This window comes from Balaenoptera musculus, chromosome 13 (genome assembly GCF_009873245.2).
Source record: "Balaenoptera musculus isolate JJ_BM4_2016_0621 chromosome 13, mBalMus1.pri.v3, whole genome shotgun sequence".
In the NCBI taxonomy this organism is placed as follows: domain Eukaryota; kingdom Metazoa; phylum Chordata; class Mammalia; order Artiodactyla; family Balaenopteridae; genus Balaenoptera; species Balaenoptera musculus.
Window position 1 is genome coordinate 52,800,516 of NC_045797.1, and position 16,831 is coordinate 52,817,346.

General features: G+C 35.3%; 1 protein-coding gene across 2 annotated transcripts in view; it reads left to right on the forward strand.

Annotated features, from left to right (window-relative positions):
* SRBD1 (S1 RNA binding domain 1) overlaps positions 1-16,831 on the forward strand; it is a 231,584-nt gene that overhangs the window by 122,719 nt on the left and 92,034 nt on the right. For both annotated transcript variants that reach the window (XM_036873925.1, XM_036873926.1), the window contains exon 16: positions 7,804-7,886. In XM_036873925.1, coding sequence (XP_036729820.1) covers positions 7,804-7,886 — 83 coding nt within the window. The remainder of the gene's footprint in view (positions 1-7,803; positions 7,887-16,831) is intronic.

Consider the following 16,831-nt stretch of genomic DNA (forward strand, 5'->3'; position numbering starts at 1 on the left):
AGTTAAAAACTTCTTTTTTGATCCAAAAGAACTTGTAGTTTCTCTTCAGTTGTTCATTCCATGACACAGTCCCCTGACTAACATGATCATCTTTTCTTTTTTCTTTTTTAAATATTTATTTATTTTATTTATTTATTTTCTTTTAATTTCTTTGGTTGCTTCGGGTCTTCGTTGTGGCACGCAGGCTTCTCTCTAGTTGTGGTGTGTGGGTTTTCTCTCTCTAGCTGTGGCACTTGGGCTCTGTAGTTTGTGGCATGCGGGCTCTCTAGTTGAGGCGCGAGGGCTTAGTTGCCCCAAGGCATGTGGGATCTTAGTTCCCCAACCAGGGATCGAACCCACGTCCCCTGCATTGGAAGGCAGATTCTTTACCACTGGACTACCAGGGAAGTCCCCTAAAATGGTCATCTTTTCAAACTCAGATCCCAGCTCAAAATCTTGCTTCTTCAGTGAAGCTTTTCCCTGTCACATCAACTCAGTGTGGTCTCTGCCTCCTTGCCATGTTCTCTTTTGGTACTTGCCTTGTAATAACAGTAGTAATAATAATAATAGGAGGAGTAGGGAGCTGCTAACACTAATCTTTTTTAAGCACTTAATATATATGAAACATTGTGGTAAATACATTACCAGGATTATTTTATTTAATCCTCACAATTGCCCTATGAGTCATTTATTATTCGCACTTTACAGATGAGGAAACCAAGGCTTAAAGAGGCCGCATAGCCAAGTAAGTGTGAACATAATATTTATGTACGTAACTTCTGTAATAAAGGGATACTTTTCTTTATAAAAAGTAAAATTCAGAGCCTCCCAAGTTGGCACTGAAAGGTAATCATCCAACAGGGCATTAGAAAAATATTATATAGGAGGTGGCAGTCCCTCAGACTTCCCTTTGCTAAGGGGGCTGCTATTTCCTCTTCACCACTGGCCCATGTGGGTGCATAACTGCCACAGTATTATAAGGGAACAAGATCACAACATTCTAACAAGATTCTATGAAAATAGGAAATAATAAAAAGGGGAATTGGTATATAGTCCTAATTACTCTGATTTCAAAACCTAGCTGTGTCTTCAGTTCGTGATTCACTGCAGGTGTGCCATTTTTCTTTGTCTTAGCTTGTTTCCACATTGGCAGTGACTATGTTTGACCCATATCAACTCAAAACACCTACCTAGACATTCTGAGTCTTCAAAGTCTGGTCCTAGAAGCAAATATTGAAATTAACTGAGAGTCTCCACTCTTGGCTTTCTAGGCCCCACTTCCATTTCAGTTCCTGTTTTCTCACTAGGAATCTTTCTCTTTCCTAGTGATTGATGCCTGGGATGACTTCATACTTCATCTGAGACCTGACCTATCTGTGGGTGTGGGTTTTACCTTTCAACCCTCCATAAGTTTACCATATCAAATATAACGGAACCTCAACATTCATACAAGTGTTAAACATATGTAAGAAAATGACCTTTATCTTACTACATCTTCTTGACCAGTTTATCAGCTTATTGAAAACAGAAGTTATCCTTATATATGCTTATATTCCCTTCATAATAAATTCATTGTACTGAGACAGTTTAAATTGGATGGATAGAATAGTAGATAGTTGGTATTAAAACGTTTATTATGGATTTCTGATTTAAAATGAAGATTAAATATACCTGTTACTCCTTCACTCTCTTCTGAAATCTCATTAAAATGACAGTAACTTGATAGAATGAAGGCATAAACTTACTAGGACAAGGAGAATGGGAGAGGAGATAACGGCAACAATAGTTTTGAAGCTGGAAACCGGATGAGATCTAGCCAACTTGAGAAAGTGGAATACTGAGACAGCATTGTAGAAAACAGAGCTAACCTGAAATAGATCGTAGAAACCCTAAAGACTCAGGAAATGCACTAAGCACCTTTAGAAGTATCTTGGGAGGGCTGAGAATGGGTCTAAAATAGGAGGATTGATTGAAAGTCTGTTTAAAAAGCAGTGAGATCAAGTTAAACATAGAATATCATATAACCCAGCAATCCCACTCCTTGGTATATACTCAGAAGAATTGAAAACAGGTACTCAGCAAATACTTGTACACAGATGCTCATAGCAGCACTATTCACAATAGCCCAAAACTGGAAACAACCCAAATGTCTATCAGCAGGTGAATAGATAAACAAAATGTGGTCTATCCATACGATGGAAGAGTATTTTCAGCCATAAGAAAGAATGAAGTAATGATACGTGCTACAACATGGATGAACCTTGAAAACATGCTAAGTGAAAGAAGCTAAACACAAAAGGTCACATATTGTATGATTGCATATATATGTGAAATGTCCAGAATAGGCAAATCTGCAGACACAGAGAGCTGATTGGTGGTTGCCAGGGGCTGGGAAGAGGGGACAATGAAGAGGGACTGCTTAATGTGTACAGGGTTTCCTTTGGGGGTGATGAAACTGTTTTGGAACTTGATAGAGGTGGTGGTTTGCACAGTGTTTTAAGTATACTAAATACCACTGAACGGTACACCTTAAAATGGTTAAGTTTATGTTATGTGAATTTCACATCAGTAAAAAAAGAAGAAATGAATTAGACCTCCCATTCCACACAGTTGAGTAACTGTCCTTCTTCCGCTTTTGCAGAAGACTGGAGAATTGTTCTCTAGAGAGGGTTAAACCGAAGGTTTCTACACTGGAGGACATGGGTTATAAGTGAGAGTGGGAATACCTACTAAAAAAAAAGAAAGATTAAATAATTATTGACATGCTGTTGTAGGTACCTTAGAGAGGACTAAATCTTCCATGTGGGAGACTAGGGGATTCTGGCTAGAACACAAGAGAACACAAGAGAAAACACCTAAAGAAACTGAGATCAGAGATTTCACAAAGAAATGGCCAAATCACCCTATAGTGAAGCCCACAGTTGACAAACCTCACCTTTGAGCAAAGCACTTAACAGTCAGCTTTTTAGTACCCTACCCCTGATGGAAAGTCTAGGGTCACTTAACATGTAAGGAAAACTTATGCTATTAAAGACAGATGCCAAAATATGGGGTGGGAGGTGGGGTACACTACATGGAAGAAGTAGAGACTATACAGAAAGAAGAAAAATAAAGAAAAAGTTTGATATCCTTAGAGAAAAGATATTTCTTTCAAATTTAAGGGTATATTTGCATAAAGTAAAATTCACCTTTTTTAGGTACACCATCTATGAATTTTGAAAAGCTTGTACTAGTCAGGTAACCACAACCACTGCAATCAAGATATAGAGTATTTATATTAGGTCAACAGATTTGTCAGCTCATTATTGAAAAATGTAATTACTAATTAGAGGATCAAGATTATAATAAATTTGCATTAAGAGCATTAAAACTACATTTTAATAAGCTTTTTAGTGAAAAAAATTCTAATTAGGAGTTGTTGAATGAAATAAGACAGCATGGGGATTCCTCTGTTGCTGTCTGATGGCAAGAGGAAGTATAAAAAAGGAGTATTGGACTTTAAAAATAAAGATTTCCACTTTGATATTCTCAGATAACAGAGTAAGGCAAATTTTAAAGAGAACACAGTTTAGTACAGTCTTTTAAGCAATACATTTATTTGCTCTAGAAACTTTAAGATTCTATGTATTTCATGGAACTGAAGACCAAAACCAATAGAACCCCTTTTGTCCTTTGGATATAAGATACCTTATGAATGAGGGGGAAATGTTGTTTTCAGTGCTACTGCATATGACTGTAGCTCTGGTTGCTTACCTTTTAGGATGATAATCTTCACTCAGTCGAAGCTCCTTTTCCCTGCTTTTCCCTGCTTTTTACTGTCTTCCTTTACACAATATGTTTCATTACCGTTTAACAAATTACCATTTATTAAAAACGAAATTCCATGTAAAAAAAAAACACAAACAAAAAATGAAATTCCTATATGTACTTTTTTCCCTTTTTCCTTGGTCTGTCTAGTCTGCTACAACGCAAGACTCTTTCAATTACTATGGCTTATAATATGATTTGCCTTAATCTTTTTTTTCATTGCACTTGTCCTATGCATTTCTTTCTTTCTGTATAAACTTTAGAGCCATTTAACTAATATTTTTCAAACTCTGTAGAAATACAGTGAAATTCCATTAAATTTATACCTTCATCCAGGTTATGCACATTGTATTTTTCTTACTCACCCGCAATACACACACACACACACACACACACACAAACACACACAGAGAGAGACAGTGAATAGATTCTCCTTCATGATATTTTCTTATTGGTTGTTGATGGCATATGGTGGAGCATCAGTTTTTGTCTGGGTGTCTTGAAACCAACCAACTGATTGAAATCTTATTAGTTCTGATATTTTTTCAGTTGACTTGCTTGGGTTTTCTAAGTAGACAGTCATCATTTGCAAGTAATAATAAATAATCTAGTTTCTGTCTTTTGAGTAATTATACCTTCTTTCTTTTCTCTTCCAATTGCGTTAAGTAGAACTTCCTAAACAGTGGTAAATAGTCGCAGTGATACAGAGAAATGTTGACGTTACATGTGGGCAAAATAGTCAATATTTGCCATACATTTGGACATACTGCATTTAAAAAATACATAACAACTTCATTGAGATATAGTTTACATAGCATACAGTTTACCCTTTTAAAGTATATGTCATCATTTTTTAGTATAGTCAGAGTTGTGTAACTATTGCCACTATCCAACTTTAGAATATTTTCATTGCACCTAGAAACCCCATACCCATTAGCAATCGGTCCCCCTTCCCCTCTTCTTCCCAATCCCTGGAAAACACTAATCTACCTTCTGTCTATATGGATTTGCCTATTCTGGATATTTCATATAAATGGAACCATTACAATATGAGGTCTTTTGTGATTGGCTGGCTTCTTTCACTTAGCATAGTGTTTTCAAAGTTCACTCGTGCTGTAGCATATATCAGTACCCCATTCCTTTGTATTGCCAAATAATTTACCATTGTACAGGTATACCACATTGTATTCATCCATTTATCAGTTGTTGGATATTTGGGTTGTTTTCACCTTTTTGGCTATTATGAATAATGCTGCTGTGAACATCCATGTACAAGATTTTATGTAGACCGATGTTTTTATTTCTTTTGAGTATGTACCTAGGAGTAAAAACTTGGGGACATAGGGACATAGGGTAGCTCTATGTTTAACATGTTCCAGAAGTCCTTTTGACTTCTTTTGCTTTACTTTCCTCACCATTCCTTCTCTGCCTCTTTCACCATTTCCTCCTTCTCTTTTCTGTCTCAAAATATGAATGTGCCCCAAGTTTCGGGCCATGATTCTTACTCCTTCTTCTTTTTTTTTATCAGCAATCTATTAAAGTCCTTTTGCCGGAACTACTTATCTGTCTCTTACTTTCAGAAATCTGTTGTCAGCCTGATCATTATTACTGTTTATTGCATAACCCTTCTCTTGATTATCCTGCCAGCAGGAAAACAACACCATCTTTTCTCCAAAGCCTGAGCATACTACTTTTCGAATTCTACTTTAAACAATGTTCATCTCTCTCCCTCCTCCTGCCTCCCATCTCTTCCATGCTTGGGTTTCTATGCTACACAGAATGAACAGCATCTGAAAGTGAAATGCCAATTCTAGAAATATTAGGTCTATGTTGGGGGTTGTTTACGGGGTACACTGTAACTCCAGAAGCCATTGGGACTATTGTAGAATTAATATGTCATCTAGAAGCCATCATTTTTAATCCATTGTTGCTAATATTTAGTAATATTAGGATGAACAAAGGATACACTGGCAGTGAAATGTTAGGAGGGAATCCAGTAGAAAATAGTTTAAAATCCTTTTGTGTATTTCAGAAATGTTAAAATATGGGATCTACTCACACAATTTCTAAGTTTAGGTTTTCATAATGTGGGTTTTCCTGAAGGTGTAGATTTGAGAGATTTACCTATTATTGATATACTGTTATTGAATTTCTAATATTGCCTTCCTACACAGCAAACGTTCTGATGCCTATTACCTTAACTTGGTCTACTGTTGTGGGTTGTTTTTTTAATCCGAAAATATTTTGGCAATGTATGTATGTGTTTGAAAATCACTCTTATTGTATAATATATGTAAAGGCTAGAATAAGGAAATAATACAGTTGAGTTGTCCCTTGGTATCCACAGGAGATTGGTTTCAGGACCCGTCTCAGATACCAAAATCCAAGGATGCTCAAGTCCCTTACATAAAATAGCATAGTATTTGCATATAACCTATGCACATCCTCCAATGTACTTTGAATCATCTCTAGATTACTTATAATACCTAATACAATGTAAATGTTATGTAAATAGTTGTAAGTGCAATATAAATAGTTGCTGAGAGCATCAAATTCAAGTTTTCCTTTTTGGAACTTTATGGAATTTTTTTTTCAAATATTTTTGATCCATAGTTGGTTGAATCTGTGAATGTGAAGCCCACAGATATGGAGGCCTGACTGTATTTGGTTTTAGAGGATATCAGGTATTTCTCTGGTGGCATATGTTTTCATATGACTATAAATGTGGTTATTAAAGGAAACCATTTCTCCTATAACGTGGCATGCTTGCACTAATTAACTTTTTATGAGATTTGATGAGAAAGGTGTATGTGAAGGCCTTGGAATCCCCATCTCTTCTGTGGGAGAAATAGGCAGATTGTAAAACATCAGCTTATTGCTCTCTAAGCTTGCTTTGCAAGCTGCCATTGTCACTGTCTGTTGGCAGTAATAATAAAAGATATGAAAAAGACTTGAATGTGCAGTGAACTTGATGTTCACAGTAGATCTTATCTCTGATGAGAGGTGGCACAAATCAGTGACTGGAGAATCTGATAGTTACTTCTAAGAAGTGGCTTCTTTTACCAGACCTTGAATAGTTTAACACGAAAACAGGCATGGGGTTTCCTTTAATGGCCTTAATGTTTTTACTTAATGAATTTATATTTCATCCAACCTTCTGTATGAGTAGGTGACACTGACTAGCTTTCATGTGTTTAGAAAATAAAAGCTGTTCATTTGTAAACACTCAATGCAACTAAATTTCTTTTCTCTAACTAAATCTATCTTATAAGCTAAATTAGTTATAAGATTTTGCTAATAACATACAGCTTTTAAAAAGATGATAATATATGATGACTAAATAAAAATCATGACACAAAGGATGTTTAAAGTTAACTCTCAAGTCTCTTAAAAATGGAAAGTGATGGTCAAGAAAGGGATGTAATTAGGACTGTCAGGAACAAGCAGTTGGGACGCAGATCACTTCTCAGACTGATCTTGCAATCGTATTCAAGGTGATTCAAGAGTATTCACTAGTCAACTAACTTGATCTCTGATTGCAATAAGATATGATTCTATCATTTACTCATCTTTATCAGGATCTAGTCCTAATAAGCATATTTAATGTACAAATGTGTATCATGTTTATAGCAACGCAGGATTATTTAAAAGTAAAACAAATATCTACTTGTTCTTTAAAGTGTGAGGTGCCCTACTATACTATATTTAAAGAACGAACAGGTAATTGTATAAATATAGCAACTAAGTGTTTTATTTGTTTTTCCAAATGTATAACCCTTTCAATGTGTTCGTGCTCAGGAACACCTAGGAGTTCTGGTGACATAATTAATCCTGAAATTTTGCATTCACTTTTTGTGTGGAAAAAAAAAGGAACTCTGAAACTTGGTTAAATTGTTGGCCTCCTTGGGGGGAGGAATAACGAGGGATAACTATGCATTATGAGGAACTAAAATAGTAATTATCTGCATACTGCTTTTCACATTAAGCCATACTTGTTTTCTGATTCTGTTTTTTCAGTTTCCATAGCAAGGCGTGTACAAGATCCATTAGCTGAGCTAGTGAAAATTGAGCCGAAGCACATTGGAGTTGGAATGTATCAGGTAAAGCAGTGTGGATCATTTAATTTGTGAAATCCATCAATACAGAGACAGTACTCAAACTTGGCATAGTAATTGTCAGTGGGAATAAGTTCCCATTTTCAAAGGTTTATACAGTTTGTGGGAAGGTAGTTAGGTATTATAAATTATTCAGGAAGGAGAGAATTTTTTTTTCCTGGTCTTTATGATTTTGATCAAAGGTTATAATAGACTATAATCAGTTTAAAGACTATTAAAACTCTAGATACGACTAGTAACTTAATCTGAAGAGCCTCTCCTTTTAACGTCGCTATAAAAATGGAAGGGGTGTGGAGAAAGGGGGGTATGTTGGCTCTTTTTGTAAACCAGTATGAACTATTGATCTTTATTGATCTTTCAGGAAGAAACCTTTGGTACCTACTGTGATTTTTTTTCCTGTTTTCATTCCTATTTGATTATTATAGTTAGTTTTTGGTCATTTCCCAGTATGAGCTAAAACCTTTCATTTTTGTTACTGTGTAGTAGTAATAGTAGTAATAGTGCTTCTTGGTGTTGCTGCTGTATTTCCAGTTCTTGAGATTGTGTTCCTTAGGCAATTGAGAGCAGCACTAAATCTTGGCAAAATGAATCCATGTTGGCTTAAGTGGTCTCCAGAAACCTCAAGTTGAATTATTTTCTCTTTGATGAAAGTTCTTCTTAAGTCTGAAATAGAATATTACCCTCTATATAATTTTCATGAGATTTGAGTGATAGGTACTATACTTTCTCTAAGGAAATATTATATGAGGTCATGGAATCTGTGGCCACTAGAAATGGAAGAGACCTTTGAGATCATACAACTCTACCCTCCTCATCTGACAGGAAAAGAAGCTGTGTCCTAGAGTAGTTAGGATTTTTACCCAGGCTCACACTGTCAAAGCCTGGACTAACCGGTCATATATTGGGACTTAACTGGAGTTTTCCCATTTTAGAGCAAGTTAGACCAAGAGGCATCCAAACCTTTAACTGGACTTGTTCACTGGTGAGGATGGTTCCTAAAGGGACTGATCTAGCTACAGATAGATAAAATGCCTAGTAACTAAAGAGTATACCTCTTATAGCAGTTTTATGATATAGGCATCATAGTTAAGAGAAATTATAGTTATATTAATTCAAGGTGAAGTTATGGAAGTTATGGAATACCTCAGTTCCTTAGTGGAACAAAGGAAAGAGAAAGTCAAACTTATAGAACCCAGGAGGCTAATAACCTATTGGCATCAAAGTGGTCTTTAAGTAAATAGCAGGGACCTAGTCTCCAGATTTGGATTCTGAGATAGCATTTAACGTGAAAACAGTTTGGAATTCATTCCAACAGCAATGAGAAGTAAAGGAAGAGTTTTAAGCAGAGGAATGCCGTGATCTGATTTGTATTTTTAAATGTTGACTCTGACTACTCCAGGTGAAAGATAATGGTGGCTTGGACAAAGTTAATGGCAGTAGAAATGGAAAGAAGTTAAATCTATTTTTAGGGACTACTTGGTGATAGTGAGGGAAAAGGAGTTGTGAAGAATTTGCTCCAAAGGTCCTGAGGATGCCTGAGTGGAGCAGATTTGGTGAGGATAAGGTTAGCAATTCAGTTTCGAACATGTTAAATTTGTGGTGCCTGTAAGAAATACAGGAAACTAGGAGTTGGATATACAAGTCTGAGATTAAGAGATATGGCCATATTAACATTGGAGTACAGACTATTTAGCAAATAATGACACTAAGAAAATGATCAAAACGGTAGGCAGAGCTCATGATATTCTAACTACATTACCACCACCACTGGCATATCCACAACTCCAAATTCCATAAGATGACAGAAAAGTTGTGCATATATATCTATACCTATGTAAACACTCACTTATATGAATCAATTGATAATAGTCCGGGAAAAATAAGAAAGGGTCCCATCAGTGGGTAGAAATTTCAGGAATTCTTGAAAGATATTAAGCCTGAAGAATCACATCCACAGAAAAATGAAACATGGTGGAGCCACACCCGAAAATATATAGATCAGTAGGGTTCTGAAAGCAGAGTCATATTCAAGTAGTGGGGAGGGGACCTGCAGGACTAGATAAGCAGGTGTGTATAGAGCAGCTAAGCCTGTGGTGACCCCCCTCCCTCAATATTCTGTGAATCCTAGCTAAAGCACTGAGTATAACACAGAGGCCAGAGAGGCTGGGTGATCCCTCAAGTAGCTTTTGATTGTCAGGAAGCTCAAGGAGTCTCTTCCTGGCAGGACAAACTCCTGACATGTACATGACACCTGGCATCATATCCCACATTATCACTCGAGGCACATGGTGCTGAACAGAAACAGCATACACAGACAAAGAGGGACTCTGAAACGATCTTGATGCCAAGAATCACTAAATGTTTGAGGAAAACCTATGGTAGAAAAATGAGGCACCAAACTTAAAAAAATAACACCCAAAGAAACAATGAACAGGCAACAGACTCTGAAATAAGTTAAATTAACATTCACAGAGAGATAAGTGGTTACTGCATTTCTGAAACAAATATGGGATAGAATGAAATTAAACCGATCTAAGAATTTTAAAATATGATTGTTAAGATTTTAAAAAAAAACCACATAAACGGGTGAAATAGAGTGGACACAGCTAAAAGCAAATTAATGAATTGGAAGATTGAGCTAAGAGATTCCTTAGAGTGCAGTCTTAAACTGAAAAAGGTGGGAAGCATGAACAAAAAGTCATATGATGTAGAGCTCCTTCTAAAGCTTCAACATTCATCTAACGGAAGGTTCAAATAAACAATGAGTGAAGGGGAGTTATAATCACAGAAATAATAGAATGAAATTTCTCCAGTTGACAGGACAAGTCTTTTGAAAAGGCCTAATGAATACTGCATAAAAGAGTAACAAAAGACCTACACTCAGATGCCTTCCTGTGAAATTTCAGAATGCTAGTAATACGGAGGAACTAACTAAAAGCTTCCAGAGAGCAAACAGAGTTTATCTACAAAGGAAAGAATCAAGTTGACATCAGTCCTATTACTGGTAAAAAAAACAAGTAATAGAAGATAGAAATGCAGTAGTTTTGAAGTTGTGAGAAAAATTTTATTTTGAACCTATAATTCTATATTCAGGCAAACCAGCAATTCAATGTGAGAGGAAAATGAAAGCATTTTTGGATCTATAATGATTCACCTTCTCTGGTTGTTACAGACCTTCTTTGAAAGAATTATTTATGGAATTACTCCTGCCTAAAGTGTCGGAGGGTCGGGGGGGATGGGGTGGGGAGGGGGAATGGAGGTCCGAAGAAGGGAAAGGCTTGTTGTGAGGAAACAGGATCAAGGTAAGAAAACAGTGGAGAGCTTTACAATACACACATATCCAGTAAAGTGTATCTGTATTGTTGAGTCTCATAGTTTTTTAACTATAATGTTCATTTTTAAATATATTAGTCTGGATCAGATCAACTCAACATGAGAGGGTATAAGAAAAAGAAGTGATGAAGTATTAGGATTCTTTCTCAGGAAAAAGATTCAGATATAGATTAACTCTATAATTTTTTAGAAAAACATAATCTGAAATATATGGATAATAACCACAAATAGGACATTTAATATAAATCATGAGAGTAAAAAATAAAGTTTATCATTCCAACCAAAGGCAGAGAAAAGAAAATAAGAAAGTATAGTAAATAAAAAAAGTATATGATGAGAGGAATAAGTATAGTAATAGGTAAAGGTGAAAGTATAGTAATAGGTAAATTCCCCTATGAATAGAATCTCAGACTTCTAAAAATAAAATATAGCACTAAGATGTATATGTGCAAGAGGTACTTCTAAAGAAAAAAGCAACCTTGATATTTGAAATTTGAAGAAAAATATTCCACACGAATGAAAAAATCAGCAATGTTAACATGAGATGAAATAGAATTTAAGGCAAAATGCATTAAACAGGTCAAAGAGGGATATTTCATGTTAATTACAGATAGAGTATCCTAAGAAGGTATAATTGCCCTGAGCATTATAGAATGCTAACAACATAGCTTCAAAAAATATGCAGTATTAAACACTTCTAAAAATTAGAGTAAGAGACAAGTCCACTTTTTTGGTAGGAGCTTTATAGACCACAACATAGCAACACATACATTTTAAAAACAGCTTTATTGAGATATAATCACAAACCATACATACATACATACATGAATAAATCCACCCACTTAAAGTGTACAAGTCAAAGGCTTTTTAGTATATTCATAGGGTTGTGAAACTGTTACCCTTAATTTTTGAACATTTTCATCACCCCAAAAAGAAACCATTAGCAGTCACTCTTCAGCGCTCCCTTCTTCCCCAGCCCTAGGGCAACTACTAATTTATTTTCTGTTTCTATTGATTTATCTATTCTGGATCTGTCATATAAATGAAATTATACAATATGTGGCCTTTTGTGACTGTCTTCTTTCCTTTAGCATAATGTTTTCAAGGTTCATCCATAGTGTAGCATGTATCAGAACTTCATTCCTTTTTATGGGTGATAGTATCTCATTGTATATATATACCACATTTTGTTTATCCATTTATCAGTTCATGGAAGTTTGGGTTATTTCCATTTTGGGGCTATTATGAATAATGCTACTATGAACATTTGTGTACAAGTTTTTATCTTATTTTTATTTATTTTATTTTGGGGGCGTAGATTTAGCATTTTATTTTTATTTTTAAATAGGTATTGGTTAATGAGCAACAAGAAATTACCATTAGATATTCAGTTCTTAGGTGAGCTAGCATTGTTCAGTGGATCCATCCAAAACTAGTCTATTGGCTTTTTATCTAGAGAGATATGGATGTATAGTAAAACTGTGTATAAGTTTTTATGATGTATGTTTTCATTTCTCTTGAATATATACCTAAGAGTGGATTTGCTGTGCTATGTAACATAAGTTTAAAGCCAGATGATGAAGTAGGGAAGTTATTGGCCACAAATGTACATGTACATGTAACTAGTACACATTTTATTATTAGAGTTTGGTATTTTCTTGTTGATTTGTATACATTTATATATTGGTTTATATAAAACATTTACAAAACATTTACAAAGAGCCTCTACATACCATTCACCATGGATGAAATATAAATTTCTCTCTTTATCAAACAAACCCAAATTAGACAAGGGGTTATTATTTCAACCTAACAATCGAGTAAAGTTGTAATAAAATGATAAATATCTGTGCAAGTAAGAAGGGTACAGTGAAATGAGCATTCACAAACACTGCTGGTGGAAGTGTAAATTGTTATTTCTAGCAAATAGTTAATACCAATCAAGATGCACTTTAAGAAAAGGCATCCCTTTGACCTGGTAGTTCTTCCTTTAGGCGTCTCTTCTCAGGCAGTAATAAGAACTATTTCTAAAATTCACATACAAGTTTGCTGTTACAGCAAAATGTTGGAAGCAGCTACAATAGGAAAATAGTTAAATGAGTTATGGTATATCCACCGGTTGAAATATTTATACAACCATTAAAAATTTAGGCTTTCAAGGCCGATTTAATGACGTGAGAAATTGCTCTTGACATACTTTTAAATTGCAATAAAGTTGTTGATACAGAATTAAACCAATTTGTGTTTTAGAACTAGAGATGTGCATTTACATTGAAGAAAAAAGTAACTGGCTGGTGACATATTTATATCTCTGTTGGTGTGATTAGGGAATCTTTTTTCTTTTCCTTTCCTTTTTTTTTTTTTTTTTTACTTATTTTCAAACTTCTTATAGTGATTATGTATTAGGAAAAATGTGCTGTAAAACAAATATCTGTTTCCATTTCCCAGCCGATGGGCCACTTAATTTTAAACCTTGATACAGTAGACTTCCGGTACAACCAGAGTGGGGCTGGATTTCTTTTTAGTTGGGACCTTTAAGTGCTTTTAGTATAAATTTAATACTTATATTTATTCTGACTTAAATTATGAGTAGCCAAACAGTGCTGATTTTAAAAATGAAAGCTGTTCAAAGAATGTTAAATAGATGAAATAATAGAAGCTATAATATTATTTCAATAGAAACTAAAATACTTTTGGTTTAATAACAGCTAAAATGCTCAAGGCAGCACTCCAGTCCTTGTCTTAGAAAATGGGGAGGGCTGATTTCAAAAACACATGCCTGTCATTATTTCTGGAGTGAGAGGCAGCCAGTGTGGTCGAATGACAGCATATCCCTAACTGACCCCTAAAGACTTTGCTGGAAAGTGGCTTGGTGTTACTCCCAAGAAAACACTCCAGGGTGAGAGCAGGATGATGCAGGGTTGGCTCTGTTGAGTTCTGTGGGACATGGGGAATGATGGTTTAGCTTGGCCTTGTCATATCCTGAGAGTACAACTTGAGTAAGTTGGATTTACTTGCTATTTATTTCTTCTTTGGACTGTGTTTTAGATACTTCCATGCTCATTTACACCTGTATTTGTTAATGAGCATGCACGGTAAAGTAGGAAAGACAGGGCAGTCCCCTTTCCTCCTTTGTGCCTCTCTGTTAGATCATTTGATGATATTAGAGAGTGAAATCGTTTTCCAAAATGAGTTTCTGGAACCCTTAGTGGATTTTCTATATCCAGGCCATCTTTATTCCTCATTATTATGTATAATGAGGAGTCACTGTAAAAGGAAAATCATCTTCCCAGCTGCAGTTTTTCATCGTAAAACCTCAAAGGTGGGAATTTGTATTTTACTTCCCCACCCCCTCTGTGGGATCAGTTCTGGATAAAAACTAAACAAAACCAAAATAACCCAACTCTTTAGTGGTGACATTACTCTTAAAACCTATTTTATAGTTAATATTGTAGGGATCATGAAATGTTTTAGTTTAGGTATATAAAGGGTAATAAGGATTCTCATCTGTCCTGTATTGTTTGTCCAAATCTTTTTAAACATTTTAATCCTTTAATTATGTGTTATTGTAGAGTGGGATATAGAAAAGAGTCTGTCCCATGTATATCCACTTAGATGACTTTACCTGGATTTTGCCCCCTATACTAAAGCAATATTTTGAAATCGATAAAACGCAAAGGTGAAAGAAACATAGAGGAAGTTGTTCTAGAAATTGGGCAGTATTCACATAGATGAGTTCCTTGACAAACGTTTTTACAATCTTGTCCCTTAACTGTAAATCCCAGGATAGGGGCTGTACTTGAATCCCTGATTTACCAGGTATTTATGCATGAAATTCAAACTTAGCCTTGCAATTTAGGTATTTCATGTATTTATTTATTTATTTATTTATTTTAAAGTGCTCTATAAATGTTAACTGCTATTATTATTTTATTTTATTTATTTATTTATTTTAAAGTGCTCTATAAATGTTAACTGCTATTATTATTTTATTTTATTTTATTTATTTATTTATTTATGGCTGTGTTGGGTCTTCGTTTCTGTGCAAGGGCTTTCTCTAGTTGCGGCAAGTGGGGGCCACTCTTCATCGCGGTGCGCGGGCCTCTCACTATCGCGGCCTCTCTTGTTGCGGAGCACAGGCTCCAGACGCGCAGGCTCAGTAATTGTGGCTCACGGGCCTAGTCGCTCCGCGGCATGTGGGATCTTCCCAGACCAGGGCTCGAACCCGTGTCCCCTGCATTGGCAGGCAGATTCTCAACCACTGCGCCACCAGGGAAGCCCATTTCATTTATTTTTGACCATAACTGAGCTGTTTCTATAATTGAACAAAAACAAGTAATTGACCTTGACTGGGAGCATGAACTCATATATTAGAATTTCCTGGTTATTACTAAATTTAAAGTTTTAAAATGTCTTTTCTGGGTATGTTTTTTCACTTCTGGTTGAATTATGCTTCCTATGTTGAGGTATTAACTATAGTTTTCTCAGGTTCTTAGAAATCACTGACGATGTAATAAGCCATGTACATATACACACACCCTAGTATAACACCATTACTTATCTTTAAAAGAAATGTGAAATGTTGGTGTGGTTTGAAAAACCTTTTACCAATAATACCTTAAATTATTAACAATGAAATAGCTAATTTCCTTTGTCTTTTGTTTACTTACTCCTTGTATGTCTTTGACCTTGGACAATGAAACTAGATCAATTTCCGTTTCTACTTAAGTTCACCTTCTGGTTTCATACATCGGCACAAAAATCATTTTTAGGATTTCTAAAACTTTAAAGTATTTTCACAGTATTTTAAACTAGGTTTATCATGAATGAATGAAAAAAAATTACACATGACACTAAAGGTACTACCTACCATAAAGGAAAAGATTTTTAAGTTCTGCATTAGAATCTAAAACATCTCTGAATCAGAAAACAGTACATAGAAAATCCACAGACAGGGAGAAGGTATTTGCATCACATAAAACCTACAAAGGATCCATAATTTATAAAGATCTGCTATAAATTAAGAGAAAAAAACAGTTCCACAGAAAAATAGCAAGGGATGTGAACAGGCAATTGACAGCAGTGGAGACACACACACAAAATAAAAATGTGAAAAAAATTATCACTCTGATTAATAGTTGGGGAAATGCAAACTAAAGCCACGATGGGAAACCTTTCAGGTTGTCAAAAGTTAGTCTGACAATTTGGATGTTAGCAACAATGTGGAGCATTGGGAATCTTACACATTATTTGTAGAAGTATAAACTGGCACAACCTCTTTGGAGAGCAACTGGAAACTAGTAAAGTGAGAGACTGGGATTCTCTTCAACTTAATTTCGTTGCTAGATATTCATAGCCTTGAAAAACTCTCTCTCATGTGCACAAGAAGACATGTACAAGAAATTCACTGAAGCACTATTTATAGTAGTAAAAATTTGGAAACAGTATGTCCCTCATCTGGAAAACAGGAAAATAAAACTGTAGTATACTCAGATGGTAGAATATTACATAGGAGCAAAGATGACCCAGTTAGAGCTACCTATATTAATATGGATAAACCTCATAAGATACAATATTAAGAGAGAAAGCAAGTTGCA